The sequence below is a fragment of the Stylophora pistillata genome, chromosome 2 (assembly GCF_964205215.1).
Source record: "Stylophora pistillata chromosome 2, jaStyPist1.2, whole genome shotgun sequence".
In the NCBI taxonomy this organism is placed as follows: Eukaryota; Metazoa; Cnidaria; class Anthozoa; order Scleractinia; family Pocilloporidae; genus Stylophora; species Stylophora pistillata.
The window spans coordinates 25,470,156-25,491,123 of NC_142520.1; the positions used below are offsets into that span (position 1 = coordinate 25,470,156).

The 20,968-nt window shown below is 40.7% G+C and overlaps 3 protein-coding genes across 3 annotated transcripts; 1 reads left to right on the top strand and 2 right to left on the bottom strand.

Annotated features, from left to right (window-relative positions):
- Positions 1 to 775: 775 nt before the first annotated feature.
- LOC111337869 (pantetheinase) lies at positions 776 to 3,846 on the bottom strand. The gene has a single exon (XM_088748835.1). It carries the CDS (start codon positions 2,774 to 2,776, stop codon positions 1,292 to 1,294), a length of 1,485 nt encoding a protein of 494 aa, XP_088604961.1. The 5' UTR covers positions 2,777 to 3,846; the 3' UTR covers positions 776 to 1,291.
- A 3,191-nt stretch (positions 3,847 to 7,037) lies between these two features.
- Positions 7,038 to 10,327, bottom strand: LOC111337870 (extended synaptotagmin-2). The gene is made up of 2 exons (XM_022944242.2): positions 10,135 to 10,327; positions 7,038 to 9,926 (listed from the first exon to the last, which is right to left on the bottom strand). The coding sequence occupies exon 2, from the start codon at positions 9,893 to 9,895 to the stop codon at positions 7,571 to 7,573; it is 2,325 nt and encodes a 774-aa protein (XP_022799977.1). The 5' UTR covers positions 9,896 to 9,926; positions 10,135 to 10,327; the 3' UTR covers positions 7,038 to 7,570.
- Positions 10,328 to 13,514: 3,187 nt separating this feature from the next.
- LOC111337861 (extended synaptotagmin-3) lies at positions 13,515 to 20,524 on the top strand. Its single transcript, XM_022944230.2, has 3 exons — positions 13,515 to 15,496; positions 18,763 to 19,005; positions 19,169 to 20,524. Exons 1-3 carry the CDS (start codon positions 13,788 to 13,790, stop codon positions 19,545 to 19,547), a joined length of 2,331 nt encoding a protein of 776 aa, XP_022799965.1. The 5' UTR covers positions 13,515 to 13,787; the 3' UTR covers positions 19,548 to 20,524.
- Positions 20,525 to 20,968: the final 444 nt, after the last annotated feature.

Below are 20,968 nucleotides of genomic sequence, written 5' to 3' on the forward strand. Positions count from 1 at the left end.
TTAAATAACCTGATACCATAACAACAGAAACCAGCCTTATCCTAGATTTGGGACGTTTAATGTCAGAGGCTGGACCACTGCCCTAACAGTAATAATAATTTAATGATAATTTAATATTTATATTGTGCAAATTAACATTGGGATATGATCAAATGCACATTACAATGTTTTTTGCAGGGATTTGGCAGACTACTTGCAGCAGTTTACAATTTTTTTGTGGACTAACTTTGACAGATGCCACCAATTTCAGTAAACAGGCCAGACCACAATGCTGGGAGCTACGTTCCCTACTCTTTGTGATAAGTGTGTGGGTTCTTTGTCATCCCCTGCTAAACAGTACAAAGAAGATGCAGGAGACGGGGCCTGTGGTTTTTCATCTTTATCCTAGAAGACTAGAATGTCAATCCATTTCTTGATATTATAGAAAGGTAGCACATTCTCCTCAGTTATTTTGAGACCCGGAGTGTTGGTCCGGTCTGGGGCTTGTACCCTCTACCTGCCGAACAGCAGTTTGCTAACCAGGGTCAAATGCTGATGATGACAATAATGATGATATGCTATAACCCTTTAACTCCCATGAGTGACCAAGACAGAATTTCTCCTCACAATATCAATACAATATCAAGCAGACAAGTGATGAGAATAAAGAAAAATATCAATTGGGGGATTATTGGTTGATCTAATGTCAAATTCTCTGAACTAACATTCAAAAAATTGCATGGTAGACGGGAAGGAGACTTACTAGTATAAAATTAAATAAGTACAGATTGCCAAGTTTTTAATGGTATCTGATTACCATTATAGGTTTTATTAATTAAAAGAATCTCCCCAGCCATTACAAATAAATTTAAATTTCAAGTTTTTAACTACTAAATAGTTCAAAATGAAAAATAGATGTATTGTTTCTAACCTTCGAATTTGAAATTAAGTGGAATATCTGTGAATTCTGATATCATGAAAAAGTGAGTTCTTTTGCACTTATAACTATCTCATAAAAAAAAAAAAAAAAAAAAAAATATGCTTAATTTTACCATATGCTTAATTTTACCATATGCTTAATCTGAGTCAATTCAAAGTTATTTCCTAAGCTTTGGAAAAAAATTGGACTAGATAATTTGTTGCCAAATAGACCTGCTGTAGCTTCAAAATGTGAACACACTCTACAAATCCTGCATTATTTCATGATTTCCAGCTGTAACCTGTGTATTTCCCCTTCCAAGCTTCAATTGAGCAGACTCAATGAAACAAATGCAAAAATAAAAAATAGCTATCAATTTTTGAGATGATCAGTTTAAAAAACTCGACCAACAAGAACAGCTGAGACCAAAGGCTTGTTAAAGTAGTCTACACTCATAACATTTCCTGATACTGACATTGCCTTAGCTGGGATAAGTTCCACATTAGAAGCCAGAACAGCTGGAAAAACATAAGCCTTCGCTGAAAAGTTCCCCATTAGACGAAATGATTTGAATACAGTTGACGAAGTTTGTGTGGCAGTGCCGCAGGAAGACTCTCCCATACTTAAGCATTTTATCAAAACACAATTCTGGAATATGTAACCCTCTGGGATATGGCGGCCACTGAAAGCTCCCAACGCAAACATTTCATCACTGAAAGGATTTTGGCTCTGTGTGATGTAGCTTGCATGGCAACAAAGTTCACTATCACAGACTGAGACCTGACCCACAGCACTGCTGAGTTTGACAAAAGTGTACATGTCATTCATCAACTTGGAATAAAATGGTACTCCTTCTTGCCGTCCTTGTTTGAAATCATAATTTTGTGTTGAAAGAGGAGGGACTGATAGACAAGACTGTTGATTGCATTTTGGAGGTTGATGATTCAAATCTGGTAGCTGTGCAACAAGAAGGTGCCCTTCATAAGTCTTCATATCATACACATATGATAGTGGATCTCCACAAGAGTAAATTCCACTTCCCACCATATCTAAGATAGGGAAATGTTGATTCGCTGCTAAAAGATTGACGCATGTCAATCTAGACCATGCTTGCTGATACTCAACTGAGGCCATGATAGGAAAGCCATCCATCCAAGCAGTTGGAAAAACAATGTTCCGGATGCCGTATTTCTCTACCAACTCAATTGCAGGATCGTGGTAAACCATGTCAAAGCAAGTGAACACACCAAACTCGATTCCAAATGATGTCTTAAAAATTACGATTTCCGGTTTTTGGGGAGTGTTGAACGCTTTCTCGTGATACAGATGCTGTTTGTGATATTTTGCTAGTAATGTGCCATCTGTATCAAACACAACATCTGTGTTAAATTGGTATCTGCCATCTCCGGGACAGTAAGGATCTGATTTATCACAGTACTGCACATCGCCCATGTTGGCTACCACTGCAATAGAAGAATTACGAGCAATGCAGCTCAACTCTCTTAGCACCTCAATGTTACTGAAGCGACCAGGATCTTTACACGGATTCCAGCTCTTCTCCAAATGGTAAGGATTTGGAATGACTTCTAAGAAGGGAAGGATTTGTTCTCGGGCGTAATCAAAACCATATATTCCATCTTCCGGGAAAACTATGATCTCTGCACCCGTGGATTTCGCCAAGACCGCCTTTGTTTCGAAAACAGCGAGATTTTTCTTCATGATTTCCAAAGCTCCAGATCGAGTGACCTCTGTCTTGTTTTCCAGTACGAAGAACGTGACGTGTTCGTAAACTGCTGCAGTGTATTTTGATGAGCAGAAGCCGAGAGAAAGTATGAAATAAGTAAACGACAAACAAACGAAAGTCAACTTCGACTCCATCGTGACGAAGCAGGTTCGGGAGGCAAAAGTAAACCAAACAAGTGTAGACTGGGTCCTACTCGGTCGTCACACCGTATTTTCGGGTGACACAATAGAGCGTTTTACACTCACTTGACCAAATTTCTTTATCATCATGGTAACCGACTTATCCGCCATGTTGGTGTTCCATGATAATCAGCTCTGAGTAATTGTGACGGGAAACATTTGGAGCACATTTTACGGTTTTGAGAAGATAATCGTGTAATATTTATATTTTCGTTATCACAGTCCTTTGCCTTGTCATTAGCTGTGGAAACAAAACAGGGAAGAAGTGGTCTAACGTCGAAAAGTAATGTTTTTTCGTGTCCCACGTGTTCAGTAAAGTCAAGGAGAGTACACCGAAGAACTTACTTCTGAGCGAAGAAGAATGTGGATCTGTGCGATCAGTAGAGATGACTTAACTGATGATATTTAAGAACGCGATAGGGTCTGCAGCCGGCATTTCGTTTCAGAAGAAGCTGCGAAAGATTGGGATCGATTCAACGTAGACTGGATCCCTACCCTCCATCTTGGGCATTCAAGTATGCAGGTCCATTGCATCGGGCAACTATTTTATTTTCACTATAATAAAGTGGGTATTCTTTCTCTCCAAAAATTTTTTAACTGTAGATGTACCTTAAGCAGTCTAAAATTTAGGAAACATTTTCAATACACCAGATTTTAAAGACTGATATAAATGGTTTCTCGTTTTAGGGACATCAAATTGCATTGTTTCAGGGTGTATACCATAAGCAAGGCATGTAGCAAAGGTGGCAGCAAATACCCCACAGTCACTGCTATTTGTCAGTTGTTGCACGGGGACAACTTGAAATGCTAGTAAAATTTGAACGTCCAACAAGATTGAGTACCTGCTCTTGTACTTCATTTAGAATAATGTTATGATACAAACTGTCATACAGGCTGACAGTGCCATCTTCACACCCTACTGAGCTTACACATACCCAGTGGGCATTGCCAGTATGCAGAATCTGAATAAATTCCCCAATAACCTGATTAAGTTTCTAAAGGGGCCTAAAGTTGGTCTCTGAAAGCCCTCCACATCTGGATTAATATGTTTCTTAGACAAACATGTACTTCATGGATAATATCACAGTCAAACCAACCATTGGGTGATGAAATCAATTGGTAATGCCCATCATCCAGCTTTGCAAGTGATGCCGACTTTTCTGAAGAGTATTTTGAAATACCAGTTATCGCAACACTATCATCAGATGCATTGAAAGTGTCACTAAAAATCTTTGTTCAGTTTTCCCTCCTGATTTACACACCATACATTCCCAAGTTGTCATTGCATTGTTCAGCACCTGCTTGAAGTATAAGCAGGGCAAATGAAAAAACTTTCTACCTTGACAAAATGGGTTGTGGGATTTCAGCAGTTTATCTGAACAGTGGGTTTTGTTTGCATGTGCAGATAAAATCTAATTTGAGAGCTTCATCCAAAATATCTCTGTTTATGTCTGTTTGCATTTTGATTTTTCATTTTTGGCTGCTGGTGTTTTTAGAAACAGGTGACAAAACCACTTGTTAGGTACTTTTGTAATTTTCAAATAAGATAAATGAAAAGTAGAGATGGGACATGCTTGGTTTGTGCATGTTACCACAGGCCCTCTGGCTGCCAGTCTGCAAAAACAAGCAAAAACAATCGGGATACGGGGATGAATGAGACAAACTTCACTTTTGAGTATACCACCTTCCCAAAATTTCTGGTAGCACGCAGTATCTCCAGAAGTGATTAAGTTTGGAAACAACAGAGTGCCAGTGTCTGACATCAGGCAAAATTCTTTCACAGAAGAGATCAATTTGCTCACGAAAACCACAAACAACAAAGTCACAATAAAGCTTTTCAGCAGTGAATATTTACTGTTAGATTTGGTAAAAGTAGGCATGAGTTGTATTTGTTAGTATACAGCTCCAAGTCTATATTGTTACGAGGATCGAATTATTTTTACTGAATCTGTCATGTAATCCCAGGCTTTTCTAGAATTATCTATAATCTGTAATATTCCAGAAACTTCTTTCATGTGACTCAGCAGTTTCCAAAAATAGTACAACTTGTAATACGCTATAAATAGTAATAGAACATTCTAAATCACTAAAGTAAATGTATAAAAGCTGGCTTGTGAGAAATACAAAAGAGATTTGCCCGAGGGCTTACCCTTGTGGCTTGCTGACTGAACTTTTGGAAGCTATGATATGACGAGGCTATGACCTTTTGACCTTGCGATATCCGGAGAGAAGAAAGAGAAGAAAAATACGAAAGCCGAGAGAGGAAGGAGATAAAGAATTTAGAGTTCACTATGAAGTCCTCCAGAAGAGTTTGTGTACACGGAAAGAAAGTCATGATTCAAGAAAGCCAAGCGCTGTGGTCTTCAGTCGGCGGAAGTTGGAATTGGAGGTTGATCAAGACGATGAACACTTCTACGGCATAAAGGATTGTAAGCCTGCTTTATGAACTGCTTAACTTCATCTTTAACCTAAGTAAATTAGACAATGTAAAACTAATTAAATAATAGTTAAAATGGGTAACTGCTTGTTGTTACATTTTTATTGCGTGCCATATAGCATACTCGGGAGTCTATTTTCATATATGCTTTGTTAGCGGACATTTGTTGGTCATTCGTGCACGTAACAGTATCCTTTAAACAATAGGGGCTTTTGACCTCCCCACATCCATTCCCACAGCAATTACACCTACACAAAATGTCAGGTGTGGCATGTAATCATGGATATTGTTTATTGATAAACGTGCCACATTTCGTTACCTGAAAGTTGATGTGCTTTTCCTTCATGATCTTTTCATAAGTTTCAATAGCAACACTTTCATGTTTACAACCATGTTCTGTAGACTTCTATACGCCTTAAAGTAGTCTTTACTGTAATAACTCGTGTCAATCACCAAAAACAACAATAAATCCATCGATTCGACCAGAGGCAGGCACTCTGGATCGTATTTTTTGTCTGAGAACAAGAGAGGATCGATTCCAACACAAGAAATCTTCTCTAAATAACGTTTTTTCACGTGGGGATCGAGCGTGTTCGCATAATCTGAGAGAGGATATCCCGCCATGTTGAAAAATGTGGAACACCAACATGGCGACTCAACTTTCCCGCGAAATTTGTGACGTCATGTGCAAACGCTCTATAGTGCTTTCTACAAAGATGTCCAGACATTTCAGTTGTGGTTCATTCTAAATGGGATATTACCAGGAAAGAGACGCAAACCTTCTAAGGCAGTCCAAAGATCCCAAATAGTTGATTTTGTTTCTTAGTAGGTAAGCTACAGCAAAAGTCACATTTAATTTCACATGCATAACCCGTGGGTTGCCCAAGGGTGACTTTGAAGCTTGAAATTCATCAACGCATCGGTAATTTTCACTCTTGGTGTCGTAATCGTTATCGTTGTTATTGTTATTGTTAGTTTAATCATTATCGTTTTTACTATTATCTGGCAGTATCTGTATCTGGATGCCCAGAATAAAAACAAAACCACAGCTATGGCTAGGCGATCAGCCGTGGCCAGCCACAGCGTCGACCAAGATCCACATAAACAATTAGAAATACAGATGGTAAAAACAAACAAAAAAGTTTGTAAACACTTTGAATGTCTTAATGTTCAATAGTATTCTACAGAAATCAATTTCAATTCCATTGTTTATATGTAATATCTAGTGACTCAGCTTAAATGTTCTTACGATACGACGGGAGCTCGTGAGGATGACCTTCTGCATATGTCCCAGGATAGATTCATTCTTGTCTTCCATCAGTTCTTTGATATTTCGCTCCACCTCTCTTGAGCAACCACTATACTTTCACTGAGACTTTGTTTCCCCAATACTATAGCGGTTCCAAGGAGAGTAACTTTTTGTTTGCGCTCCTCTGAAGTGCCAGAACACCGACACAGTACGCGAACTACTTTGATTCGAGCCCTCATACATTTGCCCATTTTCTCGCTCTAGAACGCCCAAACAAATCAACCGAAGTTTATAACAAGCTTTATTTGATAGAGCCAGAGTGTCTCTCTTCTGAAATTCCAAGCTAATGGCTCTTTGATTACCGTTTACTTTTTGGTCACAATGTTATGTTTGCGTTTGTGCTTGCGCTTGTGCTTGCGTCGCTAGTGAAAACCAGGCTTAAGACTGTATAGGTCAATTTGTCTTTTGGATGAAGAAATGGTGACCCTTTACTTTCGTAAAATTACGAGCAACAGATCTTAACACAGGGCTTGAGAGGTACATTTATTCCGTCATTAAAACACTAAAGAACGCTAACACTAACAGAAATTATACGCTCGAGTTACCCACATTTGGGGTAATCGCAAGGGTCAACGTTTGTATCGTACGCGCAACTATTTCTCCACATCCTCTTTAATTTTCAAGGGTCGCGTTCACATAGTGGATATGATTACCTCAGGAATATTCCGGCAACACAGGGTAGCCAATTATGCTCAATTCTGAAAGTACACCATTATTTTCGTATTCTTCTACGATGAAAAAATTATTCGAGAGATCAATCAACCTCTGATGAGTGCCGTGAACTTGTTTAAGGCGATAAACAACGAACCTACTTTAGGATGTAAATAAGAGAATCTATTTCTGTTTTTGTTTATAGTTGTTTAAATTTTGTGTTGTTGTTAACAGTTATTCACTCCTCCCCAGTACACTTGAATAGTATTCGTTGTGACGTATTCAGCCTCGCTTCCATTCGGATGGCATCATCCACTAGGGTTTTCTAAGGATTGCGCACAAGCTAAGAATCTCACTTTGTTAACTCACAGTTCATTGTCACACCGGCGGACAGACTCAGCTCGCAAAGGTTAATTGAGGTTGACCCAATAAGATCTCTACTTTTCCCTGGCAACTGGACAAATCTCTCGTTTTTGACGATCACTTCCAAGTACTTATTGCATAACTGGTCAAGACCGATAACGTATTCGAAAGTGTCGTTAAAAACGGGATTTAGACTTCCGGCGTAGGAATCCGTCTTGCGAATCGATCTCTTGGAGCGAGAAGGAAGCAGATTTAGCTGTATATAAGGATTCGTTTTGGACACGGGCTCTGATGACACAAGCTCCTTTGCACTAAGAACAGTGACAACCAGTCTGTTCCTACGATGATCGTATATAAGCCACAGCGATACTTCTCCTCGGGACATATAATCCCTAACCGAAGCCTCGGGACTTTGCCCGTTAGACGTGTCACCTGCAATGCTTCCACTAGGAGATGAACCGGAACTGGAACCGGAACTGCTACTAGACGTTTTCTCGGCGGTTCTACTGCTGTCGCTCTCGGTACTAGCGGAGGTAGATGGATCATCTTGAGCATTCACGTCTGGTAACATCGTGGGCGTGTCCACTCTCTGGAGACAGATTCCATTGTTGTGAAAAGCGTTGAACTTTCGGCCAAACTGTAGTGGCATTGGGGCGTTAGAGGTGTCTGCAGTCTTCAGCGCCCGGAGAATGAACTTGCACTCAAGACTTCCGGTCCCGCCATTCAGCCGGAAAGAGTCTTGTCGAGCCATTTCCGGTTCCTCTATCAGCTTTCGAATGACGAATAACATAGATCCCAAGCTCTTGTTGTCATTACCCTCCATAACTTCAATACGGGCCTCTTCATGGGGGTCTGTAAGAAGGAATCGCAAGGATTGCCCCCATACCATTTCATCTCCGTGCGCGAAAAAACTGTTCAACGCTATATCTCCGACGGATACCTTACAGAAAACTTTTCTTGTCACCACTGAACTGGATGAGCTTGGAAGATTTTGTGCTTTGATCAGCTTAACAAACAGCACGGCTACGGTCTCCTTTTCCCTAGTATATCTAAAATGCAGTGGATCACAGCTCAGAGAAAACCATTCCAGGTTCAAATGGATTTTTCCCTGTTTGGCTTTTTCTAAAGGCAGCCAGATGTCCTGGACGCCTTCTTCCACCACGGAACGGATTTTGATATCAACACTGCCAATTTTAGAATCTTTTGAAGCAACATCCCGGTCGTAGAGGTAAATTTCTAATTCCTGGCCCATGGAATTGTCTACAAATGACTCAAAGGTTTCCTCCCACCCCGGATTTGAAGCATTTTTCTTCGTTTCAGTACGAAACTTTTGCGCACCAACTTCCAAGATGGCGTAAGGGTCAGGACTAGCTCCACCAATCAGTGAAAAATCAGACTTTACCAGTTCCCGTGCTCCCAGAATTTGCACACGTAGGAGACCTTCAGGGATTGGGTACTGCAGATCGCTGAGGTCCACGCTCTCCGCCAAGGGTATTGCAATCCTATTGGGCAAGACGGCAAAACTAGCGATGACGTCATCAACGATGCCACGCAAAGTTTTCTTCAATCCGGGAAAATCTAACACATTCAACAAGTTTGTCAAATTGAAGGTGATTCTTGGCCTCTTGAGAAAAAATAGCGTTACACCGCCAACGATAGACTGGTTCGACAGAAGAGGTTTCAAGATAATTCGAAGCGAGCCGTATATCTGAAAATCGGAGATTCCCAAATTTACATTTTTAACTGTCACTTTCACCTGTGCATCTCCATTGTACGTAACATCGGCGTCCATTATAAATTCAGAAGCTCTCTTTTCTCCATTTCCACTTGCATACGATTTTATGTTTCCGACGAAGGGAGGTTTTTGCCCCAACTCGATCTTGTCGAAGGAAAGAGTCTTAAAAGCCGAAGGAAGGTTTTTCTGTATTTCGGGCTCCACACGTTCCTTAATAATATTCTTTGTCATTCCCTCGATAGAAGGCCACAGTTTTTTAATAAACTCGTTAAGCCATGTCGAGCTTTCCGTCTCTGACAGATAAACGGATGGTATTGGAAAACTTTTTATCTTGGACAGGTTCGCTTCATCTGTCATCTTGCGGAAGTTTTTACGCTTCCGTTTAGAAACTTCTGAACGATATTCTCCAAAAACATAGATCAAAACAAACATAATTACCCATGCGAAGCTAATATTCCACCATCCAAACAACCACAGCATGGAAGCGACGAGAAAATGAATGATTATTTGTCTCCGATCGATCCCTACAAACGCTTGAAACATTTGCGATGCAGTATTCTTGTCTTGTTGTTGTTCCATATCGCGTCTATCGACGATATGTTTGGAATTCCTGTTGAATAAAAATATATCGATACTAATGTATATTTTTTGAAGCAAGAAGGAGGCAGGAAACATAGAGATCGGCGACGGGAAAACGAAACGGCCACAGTTTTCTGTATAATATTTTTCTGTAAAATATTTTTCGAGCAAGCTAGAGAATAAAAAAAATCATCTCATTCGGAAAATCAAAATCGCCAAACTGATCAAAAACGACTTACCGAGTTATGCCAATATTTTCGTTAAAACTCTGACCAATAATCCGAAGAGATCTGTTTACTGGCGTACAAGTGACTTGTGATCAATTCTTGTTAGGCTTATATGTGCATTTGCATCTATTCCAGTTGTCTACATTACTTTGTGTATATTTGCAAGCACGTGTCCACATGCCTGTTTTTAAGAAACCCCCAACTTGCTATCTTTTGTGTGCGGAAGCTTTTCTCCATCGATTCAGCCAATCAAGGATAGTTTTCAATCTGTTGATCGATCTCTGACCACAATCATCTATTAGGAGCTTATGCAGATCTGCGAGCTATTTTAATTTCTTTAGCCATTCTTGATCATGAATTTTTAATCAGCGTCTTCTTCTTTGAGTTTGATTGTTTTAAGGACTCACTCTCTTAAGATGAAGCGAGGATCCTTTATAAAAAGACAATTTTGTGACAACGTAAATATATGACATGAAAATACTACATGTGTTTGTTTGGATGGGAGCTTCTAAAAAGAACAGGTTGTTTGGAATGTTTCTTCCAATTTTGGTTTTTGTCTTTATTTAATCGTATTTCAAGGTCCAGATGTTTTGCTTTTTTCCGTGTTCCTTACGGTCACCAAAGAGCGCAGAATAAGCAAAAGGCACCAACATTGTCTTAGCGATAGATTTCAGGATATCGTGTTCGTTTCCTCTCTAACATGTTCCGCTTTTTATTGTTGTTTGACTTCCAAATTTAGGCGAGCGCCTGCCTCTTTTATTCACTCCTTTGCTATTAATTCGGTGCCTATGTCTGGCAGCTCATGAATACCTCTATTACACTTTTTCCGCTTCCAGACAAAACGAAATTCCATCCAACTAGCATTACTGATTAATCTAGACATTTTCGATCGTGCTACATCAGCTACATCAATATGGTTTTCAATAACTTTTTCATGATAAGTGGTTGTGTAATTGGGGGCCGTGTCCGGATCGAAAAAGAGCGCAAGACAAAATCCAAACACGTGAGCCCGCTCGCAGACCAAACATACAGCGGTGCGAGGTCTTTTAGGTAGTGGTAGACCGCTGGTCCGGTAACTGGTAACCTGCACATCATGTGTAAGTTTATTGACGTTTTTCAATCGAACTGACGCAAGTGCGAGGCGAGGTGCGCTAAGTGTGAGTTACACGCGAGCCACTCGCGAGGGAAATAACGGAAAAAAACCATAAATATAAGAAAAATATATTAGAGAGATGAACAAGAGGATGGGAATGTCATTTCAGGACGGCAAATATAACGATAAGAAACTGGGTCGAGAACGGCGTCGCGCTGTGTTGAGTGATTTAGCAAGGAAAACGTGTCGTCAATTCTTGTTCTAGAATATCAATATTTGTCGTAAAGTTACAGTTACAGGTATATTTCGCGCCACGCGCTCGCCCAGCGCTTGGCTTCGTTCGCTGTTAAAACGCAAAAAAATTAGACCTGTTATGTAGGGCCAGTAAGCAGTTTTTATTGAAGCACTATCCTGGGCTTGTTTCCTGAAAAGGTTTTTAGAGCGTATTTCAAAATCTGGCTTAAATGGAACTCTTAAAGGTCCAAAAAATTTTGAATAAGCCGCTGTGAGTTTCAACTACCCGTCTAATCTTTATTCCTTAACCTCTCCCTCTATCCGGTAGTATAGCAGATCATTTCCGATCTACTGTTTACCAAAAGCCGACAAAAGGGCCAAAATTATGAATCAATAATCTTGCTTCTCTCTTCTACAATGAAACTAATAAATCATAAAATTATACATTATTTCAGAAAGTTGTCACTCATGATCAGGTCATTTTTTTTTTGTAAGGCCGGCCCTGATGAAATGTAAAACCGATCTGCAGACCCACTAGCCTTTTAGACGTCGTCTCGAAAAAGACTTGTTTTTTGTAAGAGTTTTTCGAGATCGGTTTTTGATAGCACAAGGGGAGAATGAAATAGCAGAACCTTTTTTTGTCTGCTATCCTCGTATCACTTGCCACTACTGCAGTTAATCAAAACTGTAGAAAAGTTCTCGAACGTGATTGGTTATCACCACTGCCCCGTTTGGAGCCCTGCAGGAGGTAGGACAGTTATGCCCTGTTGTCGTGTATTTTGCTGAGTTAACTGTCGTCTGTGAAAAAAACCTAAATACAACCATGGCAAGTCTGTTTAATTCTCAAATTTTGTCATAGTTTTGATTAATTGGTAACAGTATTTCGTGTCGGCCAACTCCTTCGATAATCGTGCCCGTGATTAATCGTGAACTAGACTTCCGCTTTGCGGTCGAAGTTTAATTTTGTTAATCACTCGTATGATTACGACCAAATTGGGTTCCACCCAATCCTTTTACTCTATTATTCTATTAGTTTTGTTCGTTCGTCCGGGGGCACGCTCACAGACGCCAGAAAGCTCTTCCGTCAGAACAAACGATTTTATGAGTACAATTCAGCCCTGCTAGCAGAATTGCCACCTGCCCGCATAAAGCTCCACGACATTTAAAACGTTCAAACCTATTCTCGTTTGTACTTGTCGTGCGAAATGACAATAGAGCTTACGCCGAGAGCAAAATTCCCCGTGTGATGGGCCTTTGCTTAGGCGTAACTTGTGCCTGTGAGTGCAAACAACATTTTTAGACTATTCTACTGATTAAGTATCTTTCCAACTACACCTATAAAGTCGTATTAATCTACTGTTCAACCTTTTTTCTTGAGCCATTTTGCAACGATTTAAATGGTTCCTTTCTATACATTACCCTTTCGCCTTACTGACTTGTTAAATTAAGTTTATATCTGGTTTGATGAAGACATTAAAACTTCTCCTCTCGCCCTCCCCCACAGCGCACTATTTTGTCACGCTTCGGCACACAAGAGCATATTTACATACGTGAGCCCGGCACGACTGTCTTTTCAGCGGAGTCTGTTAATCACATATCATCATTTCCACGCCGTTATCGATGTGCATGGACATTTTGCACAATGAACCATGATTTCGCCATTGTTTCTCTAAAAGAAGGGCGCTTTTGAAACTGAGAACAAGCGTAGTCAACCTATCAACAAGTCGTATCGTTATGAACTACCGTATTATGTTTTTACCCGAATTTTTCTTATTCAACTTTTATGAAAGTGCTTGCATTTGGCACTTCAAGAAACCTAAAATCGCGTGATTGTGAAAATATACGAGATATTCGCAAGGATACTTATAAAAATATTACGACGCGCTTTGATGCTTGTCGTAGTTGACAGTCGGATTCTCGGGTATTCAAATTCACAAACATACGTGTCACTACGGAATAATTAGCCCGGACTTTTAAACAAAGCTGATTGGCTTATTAGCTGTTTATTTCACGCAACAACGAAATTGAATCTTAATGACCTTTGAATAGGATATAAATATCCATCCATGCATGGTATTTTTCGTCTGGGCGTATAAGACTTGAGCCAAATCTTTTGCTCGTGTTTTGCCGCTTGGAAAGGAATTTTGCGTCTCTTTTTGGCCTTATCTGACGGGTTTGTGGTTAAATTTGTTCAATCAAACCTCAAGAATCATTCGTAAAAGTCTCACCCCAGGAGCCAGAGAGATAGCAGGCCCGTGATTTAGATTGCACGAGAACTTTCCATCCCGAGTAGCACTCGAGCTGACATCAAATTGTTGTTTAACGTTTGATTTGGGCCATGGCGGACACAACTTCGACAACAGTAACCGCTCCGAAGCCTCCCTACAAGCGAATTCTGCACAACTTGAAGAATATTTCACGCGACGAGATTAAAGAATTGCTCCTTTATTTTGCTGTCACGCTCTCTCTTTTTCTGGTCGGCCATTTTCATTTCAGCTTCGCATGGATCATCATGATTCTCGTGTTGTTTGTCAGCTGGGAATATCAAATGGATGATAAGAAAAAGCGCAGGGATCGCATGGAAAAAGCTCTGAAGTCCTCCTTTATCGACAAGATACAGAATCTTCCCTCTTGGGTCTATTTTCCGGAAAAAGAGCAAGCAGAATGGATCAACAGCATCATTGATCAAATGTGGCCCTACGTAGACGGCATGGTGTACAAAATTCTGAAAGAAAGTGTCGAACCCGAGATGCAGAAGAACATGCCGAAAGCTCTGAACACGCTCTACTTCGAAACAATCGACCTCGGGAACAAGCCACCTTACGTAGCAAATGTGAAGTCGTATCCCAGCAAGGAAGACAGGAAATCAGAGTTTATTTTCGATATGGATATTGTGTACAATGGCGACGCCACAATCAAGCTTGCAGTCAAGAAATTTAAACTGGGCCTGTCCAACATCGAACTGCGTGGAGTCCTAAGGGTCATTTTCAAGCCGTTGGTTGCCGAATACAACCCTATTGGAGGCGTTACAGTGTTTTTCTTAAACAGACCCAAGCTAAAATTCGATCTAACCAATTTGTTGAATGTTCTGGATCTTCCTGGGCTCAAAAGCTCTTTGCGCCGAATCACAGATGACGTCATCGCCTCCTTCGTAGTGCTTCCGAACCGCATCGCCGTTCCCCTCGCTACGGGTGTCGACGCCAGTGATCTTCAGTATCCGATTCCTGAGGGAGTCCTTCGTGTAAAAGTCGTGGAGGCGAAGAACCTGATAGCGAAAGATATCGGCCTCGTGAAGAAGGGAAAGTCGGATCCTTATGCCATAATTCGCATCGGTGCTCAAAGCTTCCGCACCGAGGTGATCTCGAACGATCTAAATCCAGAGTGGAACGAAACCTTTGAAGCATTTGTGGATAATAGTGAGGGGCAAGAGCTTGAAGCTGTAATATACGATGAAGACACATCCTCTAAGGACAGCAAGATTGGACGACTCGACACCGACATTGCTTCTGCGGTGGAGACAGGCAATCGGGACCTCTGGCTGCCGCTGGAGGGTGTCAAACAAGGAAGCGTTCACTTACAGCTGACCTGGTTCTCGCTCAGTGCCAATGCATCAAATTTGGAACCCCCGCAAGGGAAGGGCCTCTCTGTAGCAGCGCTCATCGTGAAGCCCATCTCTGCCCACGCCCTACCTCTCACCAGTGGTCAGAAGGAAGCTCTGAGGAGTGTTTACTGCGAGATCACAGTTGGCAAGACCACCCTGCAAACCTTCCAGTGCTATGGAGAAAAAACTGAATGGAAACATGCATTGCGTTTCCTTGTTGGCGACCCTGGAGGCCAAGTAGCTGAGGTTGAGGTGATCGAAGCCAAGGGCACCCACACGTTGGGTAAAATGTCGTTCGATATCTGCAAGCTGCTGAACAAAGATGGTATGACCGTAGAAGAAACCTTCCCCTTGAAGGAGTCTGGGGAGAAGAGCACCTTAACCTGCCGCTTTACCTTGAGGGTTCTGAACACCCCGGATGTTAAACCGAGCGAGCCTGAAACGAGGTAATTCAATGTTGGAACTTTAAAATTTCTTCGTATGCTATGTACAACTGGAAAAAAGAAAAGGACTGATAAGTATTTGTTTTCATTTGAATAAGGTTATATTTTTCTAATCAAAATTTGGTGACGGTGTTTTGGGCTCTTATTTAAGAGATAGGGATTAGTCAATCTATATTTAACCACTTAACTCCCCAAGAACTGATTATGAATTCTCCCCTCTAGCTGCTAGACATTTCCTTGTAAACTGGTTATGAGAATTCGCTGTTCAATCAAGGTAACAATTTCTACCTGATAAGTTTGAGTATTCTCACTATCTATTTTCCGGATAATGTATGGATATTGTAGGGAGAAGTTACATGTTTATCACTTCTGGGAGTCAATGGGTTAACAATTTTGAATGATGGACAGAAATTCTGACCTACTATCTTATATGGAATAGTGTTTTGGTTTTTTTTTTTAGACTGAAATGCCAAATAATCACCATACGTGTGATGGTAGATTTTAGAATTTTGTAGTTCATCAAGACAACTCTGTTCAGTTTCCTTTTGAGAAGTTACGATGTTGTATGGAGAAATTATAATTTAAAGCTGGATCGATTTCGGGTATAAATAGCTGTAAGGGGGTTACTTCACCTAAAGGTTAAAAGATGTCATTCCACATTGAGGTGTGTTTCAGAAATTTAGATGTAGGTTTTGCACTACAAGGAAATGTTTGCACCTGTAATTATTCCAAAAACATAAAATTGTGTTAAACGCAAATCTAGCAGAACTGCTCGAGATCTTCGCTGTTTTGTGATGATCGGGTATTTCCATGCAGCATGTCACGCAATGTCCTGCAAGTGTTGCGTGACATTGACGGTTTCCAAAACGATTGGAACTTTCTTGCGTTGACATTCCCACAAGACATCCATGTGATAACGAAGACTTCATCTAACCTTTTCACTCCCAGGAAATGATCACTGGGGAAACTCTCCTTACATTGGTGTTATAATGTCGAGCAAATCTGTGATGAGAATGTTTGATCAAATCAAACTACGGAAAATTGTCTTGATATTACTTCAAGTTCTCACGACAAGCCAACAAAGGGATATATTTTTTAAACTAACAAAAAATCATGGGAGTGAGAAAGCTAGTTTACTCCATGGTTCAACCAGAATTAAATTTATTTTTCTACTCCTCTGTCATTTTCATTCGTAGTCTCGTAGATATATTTTTGAGCAGGTCGATTTTTTGATAGTATTTCAGACTTTTTCAGGTATTTGCCGCCTGGCTGTCTTGTGGATATCAACCTAGTTTTCACTCTTTCTTCAGCTGAAAAAAAGTATTTGTAAACAACCGTAAAGCGCTAACATTTTGCATGACCACCAACTGAATACTCTGTAATGTAACCTCTCTGTGGCAAAAGAGCTCATTAAATGTGGGTTTGCGTTTTTTGTTTAGTTGGTCCTTGTGTCTGTGATTTTTCGGTCGCTAATTCGCTTAGCTTTAATTAACCCTTATATTTCTCCACATGAAGTGTAACACCTTACGCTCGGCAAGCATGATTATTTTGTTGTCAAATTAGTCTAGGTGCGACTTTTTTTGTAGTGCAAATACTACATTTACTAATCAACATGCTCGTCACGTGACCATGGTTATACCTTGCACGTGTAAACTTGACCATTTGCGTTTAGAGGTGATGCGAGTGTCATGCGGGATATCCCGTTATACTTTAATTCCCTTTACGCGACTCGCCCTTATCTCGTTAAGGCTTCGGCCTTGTTGGGAAGCTTTTGTTGCCCCTTTGCAAAAGATTACGGTCGGCATGATAATTGCGATTGAAAACTGTAAGACGCACACAAATTGTGGAAAACTCTCGTGAGTAATGGCCCACGTTGGATTTTTTTTGGAACCGAACTAAAAATACTTGTCGAGTACAGAGGGTGGAAGCTTTCGGCGAAAAATGAATGAAAAAGGCGCAGGAATTCATCTACTTCCTGGTTTTAACTGTTCTGTTTGGCTTTTGCTGTCTTCTGATAAGCTCCCGCCAAAATTTATTTCTGTATGTGGATTGTGACTTTCCAAGAACTTCGGTTAGAAAAAGAAATACAAGTGATCGTTTTGAAAAATTCTTTTTGGAAGCCAAACTATCGAGTCTCGATCTCTTGTACTCGACCCACTCCTCTTGTGTGGCACCTTAAACATATACAGGTCCTCGGCTAAAGAAGGCGAGCGAAAGAAAACAGCTTAGTTTTTTCTTTCTTTGCCTGACCCTCACCATTTTTCGTGCGGCCGCTTTTATGCTCGTTTGCACTGACCAATAGTCTAGCACAGGCCAATCCTTCTTCGTCCGTTGCAACACGCGCGTTCGCTGGGCTCATCGCCTGCCACAAATCTTCATGCAAGCTTCTACCAACGTAAGTGTTTTTCACCCTTTACCTCTCAGAGGTGATCAACTTGTAACTTCTCCCTATAGTGCTTAGACTCAACAGGTAGATGGTTATATTGATCTAACACCAAATTCCCGTTACTAGTTTACAGAGAAGTGTGTAGCAGTTAGAGGGGAGAATTAACAATTGAAACTTGGGATTGAAAAGATTAAACTGTGTATCAAAAGGGGTCAAGCCTTTCACACTTGGAACAAACAGTACTTGCAAAGTTTGCGTGAAAGTATAATACAGTTTCAAACAAACAGGTATTAATGAGAATTGAGAGAATCATCAACCTTTCTTAAAACTGGCCAATAAACATATGTATGTCCATCTGTTTGGAGATATAAGCTTGCAGATCTTGAGAATGAAATCACGGGTTACCCTTTTTTGTTCCTAAGATCTCGATTGCAAAAAGTCCCGCTCTGTCTGCGAAATACATTTAGATATGTCGTTCCTAGCTGATAATAGCCCATTTCTGAATTGCCTTAAAGCCTCGTTTTCAAAGCGAGTCCTTGTGCTCATCTTCTCGTATGGTAATAAGTTTTCATTCACACGCAAATTAAACTCATATTCGTACGTATGGTTGAGCACCAGGCCTCGTTTTGAAAGAGAGGCCAAATGTAATTCGGAAATGGCCTATTTTCTTTTTATTTCATAATTTTTTTCGGGATTCTCTTGGTCACTCCCGCTAGTGAAAAGCTCGTCAATTCCGGAGAATTGAGTTTTCTCAGAATGAACACAAGTTCCTGCCCGCGGGACACCCGAGGCAGGACTCTCGACTGATAGTGGCCGTCTTATGAATTTTTTTAAAGAAATTTTGATGTTTGATCGACTCATGAACCCAGTCTCACCATCGTAGGTATGACGCTGAAGTTGATGCCGGACTCAAGAAACCAGTGATTCCCTTGGCTCACTCAACTCCAATACCAAAACTTGTCATTAATGGAGTTAGTCCCGAGGAACAATCGGAAGTAGGGGAAGAACGCGACAAAGATTCTGACGTGGGAAGCGTTTATGACGGAAGTGTTTATGGCACTGAGAGCCATCGTACGGATTCCAATGACGACCTGACTAATAAGGGGCAACTGGATTTGCACTTGAAGTAAGTGACAAGTCTAGGGGTACGTTTAAAAGTTGGAGGAATTTATAATTAAGTGTCAAGAGTACTTCACGATCGTGACGGATGTTTCTTTAGTGAAATTAGTGAGTGATTTTCAATGAGCTGGATGTGAAAAATAAAATCAGTGCGTTTATTGACTTCCTAGGTACAGTCATCTGAAGAACTGCCTCTCCGTCACCGTCAAAAGTGTTCGATCCCTCGTGTCTCGCGACCCGCCCAGCAAGACCAATCCATTGGTCCGCCTGTACTTGTTACCAGACCGCTCCAAACGCTCCCGGCGCGTCACCACAGTGCTGAATAGAACCTTGGAAGGAGTGTTTAACGAAACCTTTGAATACATGATTGGCCTAGATCAACTGCGCACGATGCAGATCGATGTCGCAGTGAAAAGTGACCGTGGATTTGCGATTGGACGAGCGCGACATCGACTTATTGGAATTGCTGTGGTGGATTTGTCTAAAAAGGATCTCATTAAAGGGTGTGACGTCATTTGTGAGCTTAGAAAGTTTAGTTCGACGTTTTGAATGGTCTTCGAGAAAACGAATCTTTGTTAGTATTTGAGCAACTGCTAACCTACCCCTCCCTAAACAAACATCAACCTTAACTTGGGATTAGTTGACATTTTTGGGTAAGGGGTGGGTGCGCCTTTGCTCAGTACTGACGTCCAGCTCGATAGAATAGGCCATTTTACAGTTGTGTACTTAGTTTCCAAGCCTTTGATTCGGAGTGAGGCTGAAGGTGACCTTGTTGTGATGGAGACTAGTAACTAGTTGGCACGATAACAAAGTAATTTACAGTTGAAAAGCAGCAACGTTTGTATCATAACAAAGTCAACCTAAGCCTCATTCCAGATCAAAGGCTTGGCAACCAAGCACGCGACTGTAAAATAGACTTAGGCTTCAAGCGGTGTTGTGACGCTGTCAGATATAAATTTTACGAGGATTGAAAGACTGAAGACTCAAATTTACCTTGCCAATAAAAAAAACCCGGTCATTCGTCTAACTGCAATAAAATGTCCCTCGAGAGAAAAGTATGTTTAAGTCATAGTCAGTGAAAGAAAACGCACATTCAAAGAAAGAATAAGGGCTTAGAGCTATGACAGAGAATCTCCGTATGACTGAGGTATTTTCATTTGTTACGACGGCTGTTACTCAGCAACACACACGCTATGGTGAAATGGCTTGAGTAAGTAGTTTGGCAGAGAGAGTAACCTAACCCAAAACTTAGTCCCCTAGCATTACAAGGATTAGAAATTAAAATCTTTCGTTAGATATATTTTATGCAGAAAAAGGCTGTGTATCTATTTTAAAGGAAGTGTACCATCAAAGTAGTTTTAGTTATACGTTGGTGTTCCCAATTCAATCATAAAGGTATTTCACCTGAAGAGATAAAAGGTACTAGAATCTCATTTTTATGGCGCTGTTAATATATATATATATATATATACGAAATGCAACTGACGTGTGTGGAAACAGAGAAATAAATTGTTGCTTGTGTGATATGTCTTTGCGTACGCAATATAATCCTGGGCTAAATGGAAAGAGAGATTAGTCCATCTAAAATGTTTGGAAAATTCATGCCTTTGCGTGACAAATCAATTGACAAATCGTAAAGGTTTATCTGGGTTTACTCCGAAATAGACGTCAAGAAGGCACAGGCGCAGTCCCTCTTTCATGACCTACTCTTTTCCATGAAAAAATAAAAATCTGCCAAAAAATATCCCAGTCCGGCGTGGACTTTGGGAAGCGTTCTCGTTTGGATCTCCAGGAAACATTACGCTGGGAATTCTGGGAAATGGTCACGTCGGGATCTCTGGGAAATGTTTACGTTCGCGCGCGTTATTGTCACAGGGTGCCAGAAAATATTTCAACCAGGCGCAGCAAGGATTTCTTGTCTTTTTATTTCGGGAAATATAAAATGTATGCGTTTTCAAGCGAATTCAATG

Coding starts and splice junctions, on each gene's coding strand:
- LOC111337870 (XM_022944242.2), bottom strand. CDS start 9,895: ATGGAACAACAACAAGACAAGAATACTGCATCGCAAATGTTTCAAGCG.
- LOC111337869 (XM_088748835.1), bottom strand. CDS start 2,776: ATGGAGTCGAAGTTGACTTTCGTTTGTTTGTCGTTTACTTATTTCATA.
- LOC111337861 (XM_022944230.2), top strand. CDS start 13,788: ATGGCGGACACAACTTCGACAACAGTAACCGCTCCGAAGCCTCCCTAC. Junction 15,497..18,762: donor CCGAGCGAGCCTGAAACGAG/GTAATTCAATGT, acceptor TCACCATCGTAG/GTATGACGCTGAAGTTGATG. Junction 19,006..19,168: donor CAACTGGATTTGCACTTGAA/GTAAGTGACAAG, acceptor TTGACTTCCTAG/GTACAGTCATCTGAAGAACT.